We start from the raw sequence: 19223 nt of genomic DNA on the forward strand, positions 1-19223 counted from the left end.
CTTTATTGACAAAGATCGTTAACGCCACAGTTCTATCATTCAAAGATCAATGGCCGCCGTGGATGACAGCGAGAGGAGGAGGAAAGACTGATGGATGGATGGAGTGTGACAATTTAATTTTAGTTAAAACTATTTATATATTTATTTCATCCAAAAAGCCTAGCATTAATGTAAAATGATAATAAATTATTCAACGGTAAAAATAGATGAAAATGATTTCCAGAAAAGTCAAATCAATAAAATGATATACAAATATATATGTATCCACACAAGATAATAAGATCATGTATTTGTTGTTCTTTTCATAATATCTACTAAAAAAACATGACAATAACACACATGCACTAAAACAAAAACATGAAAATATCATGCAAAAAACTAAAATATGACCTGAACATACACACTCAAACAAAAACATTATGAGAACACACACTAAAACAAAAACATTACGAGAACACACACTAAACCAAAAACATTACGAGAACACACACTAAAACAAAAACATTACGAGAACACACAATAAAACAAAAACAAGTCAATAACACAATAAAACAAAAACAAGTCAATAACACACTGAAACAAAACCATGACAAGAACACACACTAAACCAAAAACATTACGAGAACACACAATAAAACAAAAACAAGTCAATAACACACTGAAACAAAACCATGACAAGAACACACACTAAAACAAAAACATTACGAGAACACACAATAAAACAAAAACAAGTCAATAACACACTGAAACAAAACCATGACAAGAACACACACTAAAACAAAAACATTACGAGAACACACACTAAAACAAAAACATTACGAGAACACACAATAAAACAAAAACAAGTCAATAACACAATAAAACAAAAACAAGTCAATAACACACTGAAACAAAACCATGACAAGAACACACACTAAAACAAAAACATTACGAGAACACACACTAAAACAAAAACATTACGATAACACACACTAAAACAAAACCATGACAAGAACACACACTAAAACAAAAACATTACGAGAACAAACACTAAAACAAAAACATTACGAGAACACACAATAAAACAAAAACAAGTCAATAACACAATAAAACAAAAACAAGTCAATAACACACTGAAACAAAACCATGACAAGAACACACACTAAAACAAAACCATTACGAGAACACACACTAAAACAAAAACATTACGAGAACACACACTAAAACAAAAACATTACGAGAACACACACTAAAACAAAACCATGACAAGAACACACACTAAAACAAAAACATTACGAGAACACACACTAAAACAAAAACATCACGAGAACACACAATAAAACAAAAACAAGTCAATAACACACTGAAACAAAACCATGACAAGAACACACACTCAAACAAAAACATTACGAGAACACACACTAAACCAAAAACATTACGAGAACACACAATAAAACAAAAACAAGTCAATAACACACTGAAACAAAACCATGACAAGAACACACACTAAAACAAAAACATTACGAGAACACACAATAAAACAAAAACAAGTCAATAACACACTGAAACAAAACCATGACAAGAACACACACTAAAACAAAAACATTACGAGAACACACAATAAAACAAAAACAAGTCAATAACACAATAAAACAAAAACAAGTCAATAACACACTGAAACAAAACCATGACAAGAACACACACTAAAACAAAAACATTACGAGAACACACACTAAAACAAAAACATTACGAGAACACACACTAAAACAAAAACATTACGCGAACACACACTAAAACAAAACCATGACAAGAACACACACTAAAACATTACGAGAACACACACTAAAACAAAAACATTACGAGAACACACACTAAAACAAAAACATTACGAGAACACACACTAAAACTAAACCATGACAAGAACACACACTAAAACAAAATCATTACGAGAACACACACTAAAACAAAACCATGACAAGAACACACACTAAAACAAAAACATTACGAGAACACACACTTAAACAAAAACATTACGAGAACACACACTAAAACAAAAACATTATGAGAACACACACTAAAACAAAACCATGACAAGAACACACACTAAAACAAAAACATTACGAGAACACACACTAAAACAAAAACATCACGAGAACACACAATAAAACAAAAACAAGTCAATAACACACTGAAACAAAACCATGACAAGAACACACACTAAAACAAAAACATTACGAGAACACACAATAAAACAAAAACAAGTCAATAACACACTGAAACAAAACCATGACAAGAACACACACTAAAACAAAAACATTACGAGAACACACAATAAAACAAAAACAAGTCAATAACACACTGAAACAAAACCATGACAAGAACACACACTAAAACAAAAACATTACGAGAACACACACTAAAACAAAAACATTATGAGAACACACAATAAAACAAAAACAAGTCAATAACACAATAAAACAAAAACAAGTCAATAACACAATAAAACAAAAACAAGTCAATAACACACTGAAACAAAAACATTACGAGAACACACACTAAAACAAAACCATGACAAGAACACACACTAAAACAAAAACATTACGAGAACACACAATAAAACAAAACCATGACAAGAACACACACTAAAACAAAAACATTACGAGAACACACACTAAAACAAAACCATGACAAGAACACACACGAAAACAAAAACATTACGAGAACACACACTAAAAAAAAACATTACGAGAACACACACTAAAACAAAAACATTACGAGAACACACACTAAAACAAAAACATTACGAGAACACAAACTAAAACAAAACCATGACAAGAACACACACTAAAACCAAAAACATTACGAGAACACACACTAAAACAAAACCATGACAAGAACACACACTAAAACCAAAAACATTACGAGAACACACAATAAAACAAAAACATCACGAGAACACACAATAAAACAAAAACAAGTCAATAACACACTAAAACAAAACCATGACAAGAACACACACTAAAACAAAAACATTACGAGAACACACAATAAAACAAAAACAAGTCAATAACACACTGAAACAAAACCATGACAAGAACACACAATAAAACAAAAACATTACAAGAACACACAATAAAACAAAAACAAGTCAATAACACACTGAAACAAAACCATGACAAGAACACACACTAAAACAAAAACATTACGTGAACACACACTAAAACAAAAACATTATGAGAACACACAATAAAACAAAAACAAGTCAATAACACAATAAAACAAAAACAAGTCAATAACACACTGAAACAAAACCATGACAAGAACACACACTAAAACAAAAACATTACGAGAACACACACTAAAACAAAACCATGACAAGAACACACACTAAAACAAAAACATTACGAGAACACACACTAAAACAAAAACATTACGAGAACACACAATAAAACAAAAACAAGTCAATAACACACTGAAACAAAACCATGACAAGAACACACACTAAAACAAAAACAAGACAATAACCCACACGCACACTAAAAAGAAACATAAAAACACATCAGAACTAGTTTAAGCTTAACAAGGAAAGCACCCAGACTGTGCATACCTCCGCCAAGGAGTACACGCTGGTGGTTTTATATTGGAAAAAAAATGCCCCCCTTTTATTTTTGAGTTTACTTTACAAGGCTTTAGTTTTACTTTAAAGACAAATTTAATTTAAATTTTGATTTAAATGTGTTTCTGATTCTGAAAATCTCCTTTTCTAAACAGTCTTAAAATATGATAAAATCCAGTTTAACATTTTTGTGAAAGTCAGTTTGAAAACAAACTTCTATATACATTAATAATCTTCATAACAATAAGAATTTTAATTTTTTTAAAAACGAATTGTTTTGGGGTTTATTCGTTTGTTTTTATAAAATCTGTCACAAACGTTTATGCAAATACTATTTTATTTGCGTTGTCTCGACTTGTGTTTACCAATGATTATTTTAAGAAAATATCAAATGATATAATCTAGAATAATATTATATTCTTTTACAAAATTAAACATAAAAACATTAAAAACAAACATAAAAAAGCACCGCTCGCTTCTTCAGTTTCTAACTTCCTGTTTGGGTCACGTGACCGCACAGTGCTGCGTTCAGGGAACCTCGCACATTATTGGTGACACTTAATTTACATGATGTGACGATTTTAACTGGATAGGTGGAAGACCCAGGGCCGACCTAAATACATGGAACGCGTTGCAAGCTGCGTTCAACGTATAGTGTTATACTTTCATCAGATATTATACTTTCTTCAGATATTATACTTTCATCAGACATTACGGCGCCATCCTCTGGCCATTTTGAGAACAACAAGGACTAACATTAAACGTACATTAAACTACAGTACTCTTGGTGGTACTACACAAGACTAGTGTGGTGCAGCAGGAAAATTACTACAAACTACTCGAGCATGAACATAAGTTTCACTTTTGAGTCACGTGATTTATCTCGTCAAGTTGACTGACAGGTGACAGCAGAGACGCTGTAATCCTCTTGACTGTCAGTGTCACAGAGTGACCTGCAGGGGGCGACAACTACTTTACTTCCTCCTCAACTTCATTTAGTAATAATTACTTTTTAATACATCAATTTATAGATATTTTTTAAATCATCAAAGTCAGACTTTTTCCAGAAGAAAATACCGTGTTAATGCAGGATCTGTATGGACTTAAATGCTTGAAAGTATTGAATTAGTAAAAGCAGTAGTATAATAGTAGTAGAAGTAGAATTAGTAGTAGAAATAGAATTAGTAAACGCAGTAGTAGAAGTAGTAATTCTACTTCTACTACTAATTCTACTATTACTTCTTCTATTTCTACTAACAATTCTACTACTGCTTTTACTAATTCTACTTCTACTTCTACTTCTACTTCTACTACTACTGCTACCTATTCTATTTCTACTACTAAATATACTTTACTACTAATTCTACAACTGCTTTTTCCAATAATACTTCTACTACTAATTCTACTTCTACTACTGCTTTTACTAATTCTACTTCTACTTCTACTACTACCTATTCTATTTCTACTACTAATTCTACTTCTACTACTAATTCTACAACTGCTTTTTCTAATAATACTTCTACTACTAATTCTACTTCTACTACTACTTCTACTTCTACTACTGCTTTTACTAATTCTACTTCTACTACTTATTCTACTTCTACTACTACTTATATTTCTACTTCTAATTCTACTACTGCTTTTACTAATAATACTTCTACTACTAATTATACTTCTACTACTACTTCTACTTCTACTACTGCTTTTACTAATTCTACTTCTACTACGAATTCTACTTCTACTACTACTTATATTTCTACTACTAATTCTACTACTGCTTTTACTAATAATACTTCTACTACTAATTCTACTCCTACTTCTAATTCTACTACTAATTCTACTACTGCTTTTACTAATTCTACTTCTACTACTAATTCTACTTCTACTACTACTTATATTTCTAATACTAATTCTACAACTGATTTTACTAATTACACTTCTACTACTAATTCTACTTCTACTTATATTTCTACTACTAATTCTACTACTGCTTTTACTATTAATACTTCAGCTACTAATTCTACTTCTATTTATATTTCTACCACTAATTCTATTTCTGCTTTTACTAATAATACTTCAGCTACTAATTCTACTTCTACTGCTACTTTTACTACTACTTATTCTATTTCTACTACTGTTTTTACTAATTCTACTTCTACAACTACCAAACCTCACAAATGCATTAGTTTCATATATAGCAGTGTCACTAAATGTACTCGATCACACAAGCGTCAAAATCCAAATGTTTATTTACCATCAATCACCAACATTCATGTACTTTGAAGTGAGAGGAACAAACGACGGCCTCACAGACAGACTCGGACACGTTTGAACATAAAGTGCAACGTCATAGATAGTGTTGTTTCCCAGCCGACCCGGGGCCCGGAGAGAAGGGATTCTCCGAGTGGTACCTCAGTGGTGCCGGCTGAGGTGAAAAACTTCTCCGATGCTGTACTGTCCTGTTCGGTTCAGGCTGTAGTATCGAGCGTAGACGAGCGCCGCAGGGACGCCGACGAGGATCACGACGCTCAGAACGACTGCAATGATGATGATGTACTTGATGTCACCTGTGGACGTATAGATATGGCTTTATATATACTGTATATATAGTAGTACAATTACATTATAGTATAATATATAGTTATGGTTATACATATAAGTATATATACATACATATTTTTATTGTTAAAGATATATATACAGTATATATATATATATATATATATATATTGAAAAAAACAACTTTATGTATATATATTTTATTTTTAAAGATATATATAAATATATATATATATATATATATATTTGATCATTTAATTAATTTCTATATTTTCTAAATGAATCATTTCTTAAACCCAGTATATTCCGCTACACCAACAATTCTATATAAATAAAAATAAATATATTGAATTTATAAAAATGTTTTTGTGAATTAGTGGAATCAGAATATCTGTGTGTAAATAAAAAATAATTTTGAAAATATTATATATTGTTTACAATTTAATTGTTCAAAATAGAAACAAATCCAACCTTTTGTGTGGAAATGTCATTAAGTTATAAAACATTTAAACTTTAGAAACTTCATTTACAAACGTTGCTTGAATCATTGACTCTGGGTTCCACTTGTAATGCCTGCGACCTCTGTTTGACCCCGTGACCTATTTTTCCAAGCCTAAAGCTGCTCACCTCGGACGACCACGACGACCCTGTAGCTCGACTCTCCCGCCGCGTTGCTGGCCGAGCAGATGTACTCGCCCTCGTCGCCCGACGCCACCGACTCCAGCGTGAGCACCTGGTCGTGGGTCAGAGGTCGAGGCGAGGACGGGTGGGTCCACCTGTAGTCGGGCGCCGGGTTCCCGTCAGCGGAGCAGTTGAGCTGGAGTCGCTCTCCTGCGCTCAGGTCCATGGTTGAAGACCCTGGAGGACCCTTGAGCCGCGGCTTATCTGCACAAAATCAAAGGCACTTGTTGGACATCGTTGCTGGCAGAAGTGTTTCTTAGGTCATTTTATTGTGGTTGTTTCATCTTGTGTTTGTTTATGCATTTTAAGAGGTTTTTGCGAAGTTAATTTATCTAAACTGTAAAATGTATTTTCTTGTGTTTTTGGTCAATTATTTCATCTTGAGTCTTGTGTTTGTTTATGTATTTTCTTGTGTTTTTTGTCAATTATTTCATCTTGAGTCTTTTCCTTTTTTGTCAAGTTATTGCATCTTAAGCTATGTATTTGTTTATGCATTTTCTTGCTTTTTGTTTATTATTTACTCTTGAGTCTTGTGTTTGTTAATGTATTTTCTTGTGTTTTTTGTCAATTATTTCATCTTGAGTCTTGTGTTTGTTTATGTATTTTCTTGTGTTTTTTGTCTATTATTTCATCTTGTGTTTGTTTATGTATTTTCTTGTGTTTTTTGTCTATTATTTAATCTTGAGTCTTGTGTTTGTTTATGTATTTTCTTGTGTTTTTTGTCTATTATTTCATCTTGAGTCTTGTATTCGTTTATGTATTTTCTTGTGTTTTTTGTATATTATTTCATCTTGAGTCTTGTGTTTGTTTATGTATTTTCTTGTGTTTTTTGTCAATTATTTACTCTTGTGTTTGTTAATGTATTTTCTTGTGTTTTTTGTCAATTGTTTCATCTTGAATCTTGTGTTTGTTTATGTATTTTCTTGTGTTTTTTGTATATTATTTCATCTTGTGTTTGTTTATGTATTTTCCTGTGTTTTTGTCAATTATTTCATCTTGAGTCTTGTGTTTGTTTATGTATTTTCTTGTGTTTTTTGTATATCATTTCATCTTGTGTTTGTTTATGTATTTTCTTGTGTTTTTGTCAATTATTTCATCTTGAGTCTTGTGTTTGTTTATGTATTTTCTTGTGTTTTTTGTATATTATTTCATCTTGAGTCTTGTGTTTGTTTATGTATTTTCTTGTGTTTTTTGTCTATTATTTAATCTTGAATCTTGTGTTTGTTTATGTATTTTCTTGTGTTTTTTGTCTATTATTTCATCTCGAGTCTTGTGTTTGTTTATGTATTTTCTTGTGTTTTTTGTCAATTATTTCATCTTGAGTCTTGTGTTTGTTTATGTATTTTCTTGTGTTTTTTGTATATTATTTCATCTTGTGTTTGTTTATGTATTTTCTTGTGTTTTTTGTCATTTATTTCATCTTGAGTCTTGTGTTTGTTTATGTATTTTCTTGTGTTTTTTGTCAATTATTTCATCTTGAGTCTTGTGTTTGTTTATGTATTTTCTTGTGTTTTTTGTATATTATTTCATCTTGTGTTTGTTTATGTATTTTCTTGTGTTTTTGTCAATTATTTCATCTTGAGTCTTGTGTTTGTTTATGTATTTTCTTGTGTTTTTTGTCAATTATTTACTCTTGAGTCTTGTGTTTGTTAATGTATTTTCTTGTGTTTTTTGTCAATTATTTCATCTTGAGTCTTGTGTTTGTTTATGTATTTTCTTGTGTTTTTTGTATATTATTTCATCTTGTGTTTGTTTATGTATTTTCTTGTGTTTTTGTCAATTATTTCATCTTGAGTCTTGTGTTTTTATGTATTTTCTTGTGTTTTTGTCAATTATTTCATCTTGAGTCTTGTGTTTGTTTATGTATTTTCTTGTGTTTTTTGTCTATTATTTCATCTTGAGTCTTGTGTTCGTTTATGTATTTTCTTGTGTTTTTTGTCAATTATTTCATCTTGAGTCTTGTGTTTGTTTATGTATTTTCTTGTGTTTTTTGTCAATTATTTCATCTTGAGTCTTGTGTTTGTTTATGTATTTTCTTGTGTTCTTTGTCAATTATTTCATCTTGAGTCTTGTGTTTGTTTATGTATTTTCTTGTATTTTCTTGTGTTTTTTTGTCAATTATTTCATCTTGAGTCTTGTGTTTGTTTATGTATTTTCTTGTGTTTTTTTGTTAATTATTTCATCTTGAGTCTTTTCCTTTTTTGTCAAGTTATTGAATCTTAAGCCATGTGTTTGTTTATGCATTTTCTTGCTTTTTTTCTATTATTTCATCTTGAGTCTTGTGTTTTTTTATGTGTTTTTTCATTTCATCTTAAGCCTTGTGTTTTTACACGTTTTATAGTGTTTTTTTGTCAAGTTATTTCATCTAAAGTCTTGTTTTTGTTAATTTTTTCTTTATTTCATTTTGAGTCTTGTCTTTTGACACGTTTTATAGTGTTTTTTCTCTCAATTTTCTTGGGATTTTATCAAGTTATTTAATCTTGTGTTTGTTTGCACGTTTTCTTGTGCTTTTTGTCAGGTTATTTCATTTAAAGTCTTGTGTTTGTTTCTGTTTTCTTCATTTCATCTTGAGTCATGTCTTTTTACACGTTTTATAGTGTGTTTTGTGAAGTTATTTCATCTTATGCCATTTTCTTTTTTTGTCAAGTTGTTTCATCTTAAGTCATGTGTTTGTTTATGCATTTTCTTGTTTTTTGTCAATTATTTCATCTTAGGTCTCGTGTTTTGTTTTATTTTCTTCCTTTCATATTGATTCTTGCAATTTTTTATGCGTCTTCTTGTGTTTTTTGCCAATTCATTTCAACTTGAGTCTTGTGTTTGTTTAAGCATTGTTGGAATCTCTGTGGATCCGAGACGACTCACAGTAAACCTCTGCGGTGACGACGTTGGACCTGAACACCCGTGAGTGTCGGTCGGTTCCGACCTCCAGGCTGAGCTGGGCTTCACACCAGAACCGAGCTCCCTGATCCTCTCTGCTGACGTTGAAGGGAAAGCTCACGTTCCAGTCAGAACTCTTCCTCACGTCGATCCTGTGGCTCGATCCATGAAGCGACTCTTCTTCCCTGTAGAGCGTCAGGTTCAGGGATCCAACAAAAACCACATCGCGGACGTCGCACTGCAGCGTCATGAGCTGATCCTCCATCACTGGACCGGACTGAGCTGAGAAGGAGACGTTCTGAGGAGGTTCTGAGGAGACAAACACAAGTGTTCGAACTGACTTAAGGCTGAGAATCACAATTGTTTAAATTATTTCATCTTGAGTCTTGTGTTTGTTTAACTTATTTCATCTTGAGTCTTGTGTTTGTTTAACTTATTTCATCTTGAGTCTTGTGTTTGTTTAACTTATTTCATCTTGAGTCTTGTGTTTGTTTAAATTATTTCATCTTGAGTCTTGTGTGTGTTTAAATTATTTCATCTTGAGTCTTGTGTGTGTTTAAATTATTTCATCTTGAGTCTTGTGTTTGTGTAACTTATTTCATCTTGAGTCTTGTGTTTGTTTAAATTATTTCATCTTGAGTCTTGTGTGTGTTTAAATTATTTCATCTTGAGTCTTGTGTTTGTGTAACTTATTTCATCTTGAGTCTTGTGTTTGTTTAAATTATTTCATCTTGAGTCTTGTGTGTGTTTAAATTATTTCATCTTGAGTCTTGTGTTTGTTTAAATTATTTCATCTTGAGTCTTGTGTGTTTAAATTATTTCATCTTGAGTCTTGTGTTTGTTTAACTTATTTCATCTTGAGTCTTGTGTTTGTTTAAATTATTTCATCTTGAGTCTTGTGTTTGTGTAACTTATTTCATCTTGAGTCTTGTGTGTGTTTAAATTATTTCATCTTGAGTCTTGTGTTTGTTTAACTTATTTCATCTTGAGTCCGTGTTTGTTTAACTTATTTCATCTTGAGTCTTGTGTTTGTTTAAATTATTTCATCTTGAGTCTTGTGTTTGTTTAACTTATTTCATCTTGAGTCTTGTGTTTGTTTAACTTATTTCACCTTGAGTCCATGTTTGTTTAACTTATTTCATCTTGAGTCTTGTGTGTGTTTAAATTATTTCACCTTGAGTCTTGTGTTTGTGTAACTTATTTCATCTTGAGTCTTGTGTTTGTTTAACTTATTTCATCTTGAGTCTTGTGTTTGTTTAAATTATTTCATCTTGAGTCTTGTGTTTGTTTAAATTATTTCATCTTTAGTCTTGTGTGTGTTTAAATTATTTCATCTTGAGTCTTGTGTTTGTTTAAATTATTTAATCTTGAGTCTTGTGTGTGTTTAAATTATTTCATCTTGAGTCTTGTGCTTGTTTAAATTATTTCATCTTGAGTCTTGTGTGTGTTTAAATTATTTCATCTTGAGTCTTGTGCTTGTTTAAATTATTTCATCTTGAGTTTTGTGTTTGTTCAAATTATTTCATCTTGAGTCTTGTGTTTGTTTAAATATTTCATCTTCAGTTTTGTGTTTTTTTTTAATTATTTCATATTGAGTCTTGTGTTTGTTTTAAATTATTTAATCTTGAGTCTTGTGTTTGTTTAACTTATTTCATCTTGAGTCTTGTTTTTGTTAAATTATTCCATATTGAGTCTTGTTTTTGTTTAACTTATTTCATCTTGAGTCTTGTTTTTGTTCAATTATTCCATATTGAGTCTTGTGTTTGTTTTACTTATTTCATCTTGAGTCTTGTGTTTGTTTAAATTATTTCATCTTGAGTCTTGAGTTTGTATAAATTATTTCATCTTGAGTCTTGTGTTTGTTTAAATTATTTCATCTTGAATCTTGTGTTTGTTTAACTTATTTCATCTTGAGTCTTGTGTTTGTTTAAATTATTTCACCTTGAGTCCGTGTTTGTTTAACTTATTTCATCTTGAGTCTTGTGTTTGTTTAACTTATTTCATCTTGAGTCTTGTGTTTGTTTAAATTATTTCATCTTGAGTCTTGTGTTTGTTTAAATTATTTCATCTTGAGTCTTGTGTTTGTTTAAATTATTTCACCTTGAGTCTTGTGTTTTTTTTAATTAATTCATCTTGAGTCTTGTGTTTGTTTAAATTATTTCACCTTGAGTCCGTGTTTGTTTAACTTATTTCATCTTGAGTCTTGTGTTTGTTTAACTTATTTCATCTTGAGTCTTGTGTTTGTTTAAATTATTTCATCTTGAGTCTTGTGTTTGTTTAAGTTATTTCATCTTGAGTCTTGTGTTTGTTTAACTTATTTCATCTTGAGTCTTGTGTTTGTTTAAATTATTTCATCTTGAGTCTTGTGTTTGTTTAAATTATTTCATCTTGAGTCTTGTGTTTGTTTAAATTATTTCACCTTGACTCTTGTGTTTTTTTTAATTAATTCATCTTGAGTCTTGTGTTTGTTTAAATTATTTCACCTTGAGTCCGTGTTTGTTTAACTTATTTCATCTTGAGTCTTGTGTTTGTTTAACTTATTTCATCTTGAGTCTTGTGTTTGTTTAAATTATTTCATCTTGAGTCTTGTGTTTGTTTAACTTATTTCATCTTGAGTCTTGTGTTTGTTTAAATGATTTCATCTTGAGTCTTGTGTTTGTTTAAATTATTTTACCTTGAGTCCGTGTTTGTTTAACTTATTTCATCTTGAGTCTTGTGTTTGTTTAACTTATTTCATCTTGAGTCTTGTGTTTGTTTAAATTATTTCATCTTGAGTCTTGTGTTTGTTTAACTTATTTCATCTTGAGTCTTGTGTTTGTTTAACTTATTTCATCTTGAGTCTTGTGTTTGTTTAAATTATTTCACCTTGAGTCCGTGTTTGTTTAACTTATTTCATCTTGAGTCTTGTGTGTGTTTAAATTATTTCACCTTGAGTCTTGTGTTTGTGTAACTTATTTCATCTTGAGTCTTGTGTTTGTTTAAATTATTTCATCTTGAGTCTTGTGTGTGTTTAAATTATTTCATCTTGAGTCTTGTGTTTGTTTAAATTATTTCATCTTGAGTCTTGTGTGTGTTTAAATTATTTCATCTTGAGTCTTGTGTTTGTTTAAATTATTTCATCTTGAGTCTTGTGTGTGTTTAAATTATTTCATCTTTAGTCTTGTGTTTGTTTAAATTATTTCATCTTGAGTCTTGTGTGTGTTTAAATTCTTTCATCTTGAGTCTTGTTTGTTTAAATTATTTCATCTTGAGTCTTGTGTGTGTTTAAATTATTTCATCTTGAGTCTTGTGCTTGTTAAAATTATTCCATCTTGAGTTTTGTGTTTGTTCAAATTATTTCATCTTGAGTCTTGTGTTTGTTTAAATATTTCATCTTCAGTTTTTTTTGTTTTTTTTAATTATTTCATATTGAGTCTTGTGTTTGTTTAACTTATTTCATCTTGAGTCTTGTTTTTGTTTAACTTATTTCATCTTGAGTCTTGTTTTTGTTAAATTATTCCATATTGAGTCTTGTGTTTGTTTAACTTATTTCATCTTCACTCTTGTTTTTGTTTAACTTATTTCATCTTGAGTCTTGTTTTTGTTAAATTATTCCATATTGAGCATTGTGTTTGTTTTACTTATTTCATCTTGAGTCTTGTGTTTGTTTAAATTATTCCATATTGAGTCTTGTGTTTGTTTAACTTATTTCATCTTGAGTCTTGTGTTCGTTAAACCTATTTCATCTTGAGTCTTGTGTTTTTTTTAATTATTTAATCTTGAGTATTGTGTTTGTTTAACTTATTTCATCTTTACTCTTGTTTTTGTTTAACTTATTTCATCTTAAGTCTTGTTTTTGTTAAATTATTCCATATTGAGTCTTGTGTTTGTTTTACTTATTTCATCTTGAGTCTTGTGTTTGTTTAAATTATTCCATATTGAGTCTTGTGTTTGTTTAAATTATTTCATCTTGAGTCTTGTTTTTGTTAAATTATTCCATATTGAGTCTTGTGTTTGTTTAAATTATTTCACTATGAGTCTTGTGTTTGTTCAAATTATTTCATCTTGAGTCTTGTGTTTTTTTAATTATTTAATCTTGAGTATTGTGTTTGTTTAAATTATTTCATCTTGAGTATTGTGTTTGTCTAACTTATTTCATCTTTACTCTTGTGTTTGTTTTACTTATTTCATCTTGAGTCTTGTGTTTGTTTAAATTATTCCATATTGAGTCTTGTGTTTGTTTAACTTATTTCACTATGAGTCTTGTGTTTGTTCAAATTATTTCATCTTGAGTCTTGTGTGTGTTTAAATTATTTCATCTTAAGTCTTGTGTTTGTGACGAACTGGATAAACAGTGTCTCGAAGGAGACCTCCAGAGGGATCAATAAAGTTGATCTAATCGAATAAAAACAATCATCAAGACACTACATGGGCGTGTGTAGTAACTCACGGTAGGAAACCACGGGGAGGCTGTTGCAACACTGTCTGGGGCGAGTGTGACCGACGGTGTAGAAGCACAGAAGGTTGGTCTTGGACTGGGTGAACTTCTCCACAGACCACAGGACGGTGGTTCCGTTGGTCACCGTGTCGCCCTGAGGAGCCTCCAGGCCGGAGTGGGTTCGGTTCAAGCAGGCGTGACGACACAAGCGACAGCTGACGTTGGCGGCGCCTCCGACCTCCACCAGCAAACTGCTGGCACTGAACTCTGGCCTGTCGGTGCAGGACGGGTCTGGAACAGATGTGAAGAACAATAACTAAGAAGAAACAAACCATTGAATTAAATCATTTAAAAAACATGTGAAAGGTGTTTAAATAAATCCAACCTTAATTCAACCTTTGAAATATTCACTACAACTGTTCAATAATGAAGTCACTGATAGAAACATGAATGTGGTTCAATAAAAAAAATGTATGTTTAGAGCATTTGTATTTTAGTTATTGATTTCCAAGTGTCTCCGATTAAAATAAATAAATAAACCAAAAAAAGTGTTTTCTTTATCTGAGGCAAATGTTTTTTTAATGACTTGTATTTTTACACGTTTTTTTTTTTTTTTGTTAAGTAATTTAATCTTAAGTCTTGTGTTTTTTTTACATTTTCTTCATTTCATCTAAAATGTTGTGTTTGTTTACGCATGTTTTTTGTCATTTATTTCATCTTGAGTCTTGTGGGGAGGTTTTTTTTCTTTATTTCATCTTAAATCTTGTAAACGTTTTTATACGTTTTATAGTCATTTTTGTCTCCATTGTCTTGTGTTTTTTGTCATGTTATTTCATCTTGTGTTTGTTTACACTTTTTCTTGTGTTTTTTTCTCAAGTTATTTCATCTAAGGTGTTGCGTTTGTTAATGCATTTTCTTGTTTTTTCATCAATATTTCATCTTGAGTCTAGTGTTTGTTTATGTGTTTTCTTTATTACATCTTAAGTCTTGTGTTTGTACATGTTTTATTGTGTTTTGTCTTAATTTTCATTTTTGTCAAGTTATGTCATCTTGTGTTTGTTTACACGTTTTCTTGTGCTTTTTTCAAGTTATTTCATCTTAAGTTTATGTTTCTATATGTTTTATAGTGTTTTTTTTGTGAAGTGATTTCCTCTTGTGTGTAATAAGTGCATGTTTATGTGTTACTATGGAACCCTGTTGTGATCGGTGAAGAAAGAAAGCGTTGAAATACGATCCGACTGCTCTTTAAATGGCGTGAAAAACTAGGTTTCACATCACAAGCAGCAGGAAGTGGAGTCTGAGCAGCATCAGTGGAGAAACAAGTGTAATAGGACACACAGAGAAGAGGAAACGAGTCCAGCTCATAACCAAAGATGCAGGAGATGTAAAAAAAATGGGACATTTTTGAGAGAGTTTGCAAAACTAAGATGGTCAGGGAAGTTCAGACCAACATCAGCACGACTCAGACGTACTGAGAGATCACGATGGAGTAATAAGTATATATGTGTAGTATTGTCCAATACTTGACTCTGGTGTTGTGATAGTGTAGTAACAAGTATACATGGGTAGTATTGTCCAGCACTTGACTCTGGTGTTGTGATAGTGTAGTAACAAGTATATATGTGTAGTATTGTCCAGTACTTGACTCTGGTGTTGTGATAGTGTAGTAACAAGGATATATGTGTAGTATTGTCCAGTACTTGACTCTGGTGTTGTGATAGTGTAGTAACAAGTATACATGTGTAGTATTGTCCAGCACTTGACTCTGGTGTTGTGATAGTGTAGTAATAAGTATATGTGTGTAGTATTGTTCAGTACTTGACTCTGGTGTTGTGATAGTGTAGTAACAAGTATATATGTGTAGTATTGTTCAGTACTTGACTCTGGTGTTGTGATAGTGTAGTAACAAGTATATATGTGTAGTATTGTCCAGTACTTGACTCTGGTGTTGTGATAGTGTAGTAACAAGTATATGTGTGTAGTATTGTCCAGTACTTGACTCTGGTGTTGTGATAGTGTAGTAACAAGTATATGTGTGTAGTATTGTTCAGTACTTGACTCTGGTGTTGTGATAGTGTAGTAACAAGTATATACGTGTAGTATTGTCCAGTACTTGACTCTGGTGTTGTGATAGTGTAGTAACAAGTATATGTGTGTAGTATTGTCCAGCACTTGACTCTGGTGTTGTGATAGTGTAGTAATAAGTATATGTGTGTAGTATTGTTCAGTACTTGACTCTGGTGTTGTGATAGTGTAGTAACAAGTATATATGTGTAGTATTGTTCAGTACTTGACTCTGGTGTTGTGATAGTGTAGTAACAAGTATATATGTGTAGTATTGTCCAGTACTTGACTCTGGTGTTGTGATAGTGTAGTAACAAGTATATGTGTGTAGTATTGTCCAGTACTTGACTCTGGTGTTGTGATAGTGTAGTAACAAGTATATGTGTGTAGTATTGTCCAGTACTTGACTCTGGTGTTGTGATAGTGTAGTAACAAGTATATATGTGTAGTATTGTCCAGTACTTGACTCTGGTGTTGTAGTATTTACAGACCACAGTCAGGGTCTCGTTCCTCAGCGCGACTCAGACGTACTGAGAGATCACGATGGAGTCACAGTAATAATGGATGATATTCTTGTGTACGGAGCATAATCAGGGTCTGAACAAGGTGTTGAGGACCATCATAGGTTCCTGGGTTGAAGCTGAATAAGTCCAAGTGTCACATAATCAGCGAAAAGGGAATAAAACCCAGACACGAGAATAGGTGAGAGCTACTGAGGAGATGCCAAGTCCAACAAATGTTGTCGAGCTGAGACAAATCTTGAGGCTCATAAACCATCTTGGAACGTTCCTTCCAAAGCTCTCCACGACTCCACATCCTCAGGAGACTCCTGCAGCTGATCCCAGACACCAACGACGCCACCTGGTGGAGAACAGCAGTGCGAGGACGTCCTGATCCAAACATCTAGTTCCTGTGCCTTCGCCAGTTCACGGAGAAGCAAAAGGTCACCGCAGGACAAAACCCGCCATCCTGGCCCTGATCCAGAAACTGTAACTAGACTGACCTCTAGAGACCGTAGAAGCTATTACTTCCCCTAAAGGTTCAGAGAGACTTAAAAACGTTTCTGTTTCAGGTCCAGAAAGTGTTTGAACGTTTGAATGTTTGTTTAGGACCAGTAGTTACTATCGAGGGAAGTCTACGCTCTAAGTCCTAGAGATGTTATCGTTAGTACTAGTTATCGTTTAAAGCACCATTAAAATATGTAATATCTCCATAATAACTAAAAGAATGGAGATGTAATAAGTGTTTATGTGTGTTACTATGGTAAGTACTGGATCAAATGACTTTATGTTTGTTTACACGTGTTCTTGCGCTTTTTTTTTCATCTCGATTCTTGTGTTTCTTTACGTTTTTTCTTGTGTTTTTTGTCAATTTAATTGAAGGCACCTCTTGTTCACGGAGGTATAACTAGAGCCCACAGAAAGCAGCAGTGATTGGGAGAGGCTCAGAGGCTCAGAGGCTCAGAGGCTCAGAGCAGGGTTTTCTTCTCACAAACAGGAAGCGACAAATTGAACCAACGACGACAAAATACCAACGACGACAAAATACACGCAACTGTTTCGAGACCCTCGAGTCATTCTACGATAAATCAATGATGAAGGATAAAAACCTCCGACAAACGACGCGTGTTGAGATCCTGAGAGAGAAGAGCTCGAGGAGCAACTCTCTGGTCTCTCTTTCATTCATTTGTAACAAACACTCACCGCAGCCTGAGACCTCCTGACGGGAGCTGCTCAGCAGGAGGAAGACAATGAGGTGAAACATTGTTCAGCTGAGGTGGTCGAAGATCTGAGCCACCAAAACGAAAGGGAAAGTCAACTTCCTTCTACTCCCCCTCATTTGGAGGGAAACGGGTTTTTTTTTACTGCTCAAAGGAACCTGACTTGACTCTGGTGTTGTGATAGTGTAATAACAAGTATACATGTGTAGTATTGTCCAGTACTTGACTCTGGTGTTGTGATAGTGTAGTAACAAGTATATATGTGTAGTATTGTCCAGTACTTGACTCTGGTGTTGTGATAGTGTAGTAACAAGTATATATGTGTAGTATTGTCCAGTACTTGACTCTGGTGTTGTGATAGTGTAGTAACAAGTATATATGTGTAGTATTGTCCAGTACTTGACTCTGGTGTTGTGATAGTGTAATAACAAGTATACATGTGTAGTATTGTCCAGTACTTGACTCTGGTGTTGTGATAGTGTAGTAACAAGTATATATGTGTAGTATTGTCCAGTACTTGACTCTGGTGTTGTGATAGTGTAGTAACAAGTATATATGTGTAGGATTGTCCAGTACTTGACTCTGGTGTTGTGATAGTGTAATAACAAGTATACATGTGTAGTATTGTCCAGTACTTGACTCTGGTGTTGTGATAGTGTAGTAACAAGTATATATGTGTAGTATTGTCCAGTACTTGACTCTGGTGTTGTGATAGTGTAGTAACAAGTATATATGTGTAGGATTGTCCAGTACTTGACTCTGGTGTTGTGATAGTGTAATAACAAGTATACATGTGTAGTATTGTCCAGTACTTGACTCTGGTGTTGTGATAGTGTAGTAACACGTATATATGTGTAGTATTGTCCAGTACTTGACTCTGGTGTTGTGATAGTGTAGTAACAAGTATATATGTGTAGTATTGTCCAGTACTTGACTCTGGTGTTGTGATAGTGTAATAACAAGTATACATGTGTAGTATTGTCCAGTACTTGACTCTGGTGTTGTGATAGTGTAGTAACAAGTATATATGTGTAGTATTGTCCAGTACTTGACTCTGGTGTTGTGATAGTGTAATAACAAGTATATATGTGTAGTATTGTCCAGTACTTGACTCTGGTGTTGTGATAGTGTAGTAACAAGTATATATGTGTAGTATTGTCCAGTACTTGACTCTGGTGTTGTGATAGTGTAGTAACAAGTATATATGTGTAGGATTGTCCAGTACTTGACTCTGGTGTTGTGATAGTGTAATAACAAGTATACATGTGTAGTATTGTCCAGTACTTGACTCTGGTGTTGTGATAGTGTAG

The 19223-nt window shown here is 32.4% G+C and overlaps 1 protein-coding gene across 1 annotated transcript; it reads right to left on the bottom strand.

Annotated features, from left to right (window-relative positions):
• Nucleotides 1–5826: 5826 nt before the first annotated feature.
• On the bottom strand, nucleotides 5827–18012 carry LOC148089719 (vascular cell adhesion protein 1-like). Its single transcript, XM_087785157.1, has 5 exons — nucleotides 17897–18012; nucleotides 14142–14420; nucleotides 9698–10021; nucleotides 6782–7039; nucleotides 5827–6162 (listed from the first exon to the last, which is right to left on the bottom strand). Exons 1-5 carry the CDS (start codon nucleotides 17955–17957, stop codon nucleotides 6008–6010), a joined length of 1077 nt encoding a protein of 358 aa, XP_087641283.1. The 5' UTR covers nucleotides 17958–18012; the 3' UTR covers nucleotides 5827–6007.
• Between the last annotated feature and the right edge of the window lie 1211 nt (nucleotides 18013–19223).

The sequence above is a fragment of the Callionymus lyra genome, chromosome 1 (genome assembly GCF_982586985.1).
Source record: "Callionymus lyra chromosome 1, fCalLyr1.hap1.1, whole genome shotgun sequence".
NCBI lineage: Eukaryota > Metazoa > Chordata > Actinopteri > Syngnathiformes > Callionymidae > Callionymus > Callionymus lyra.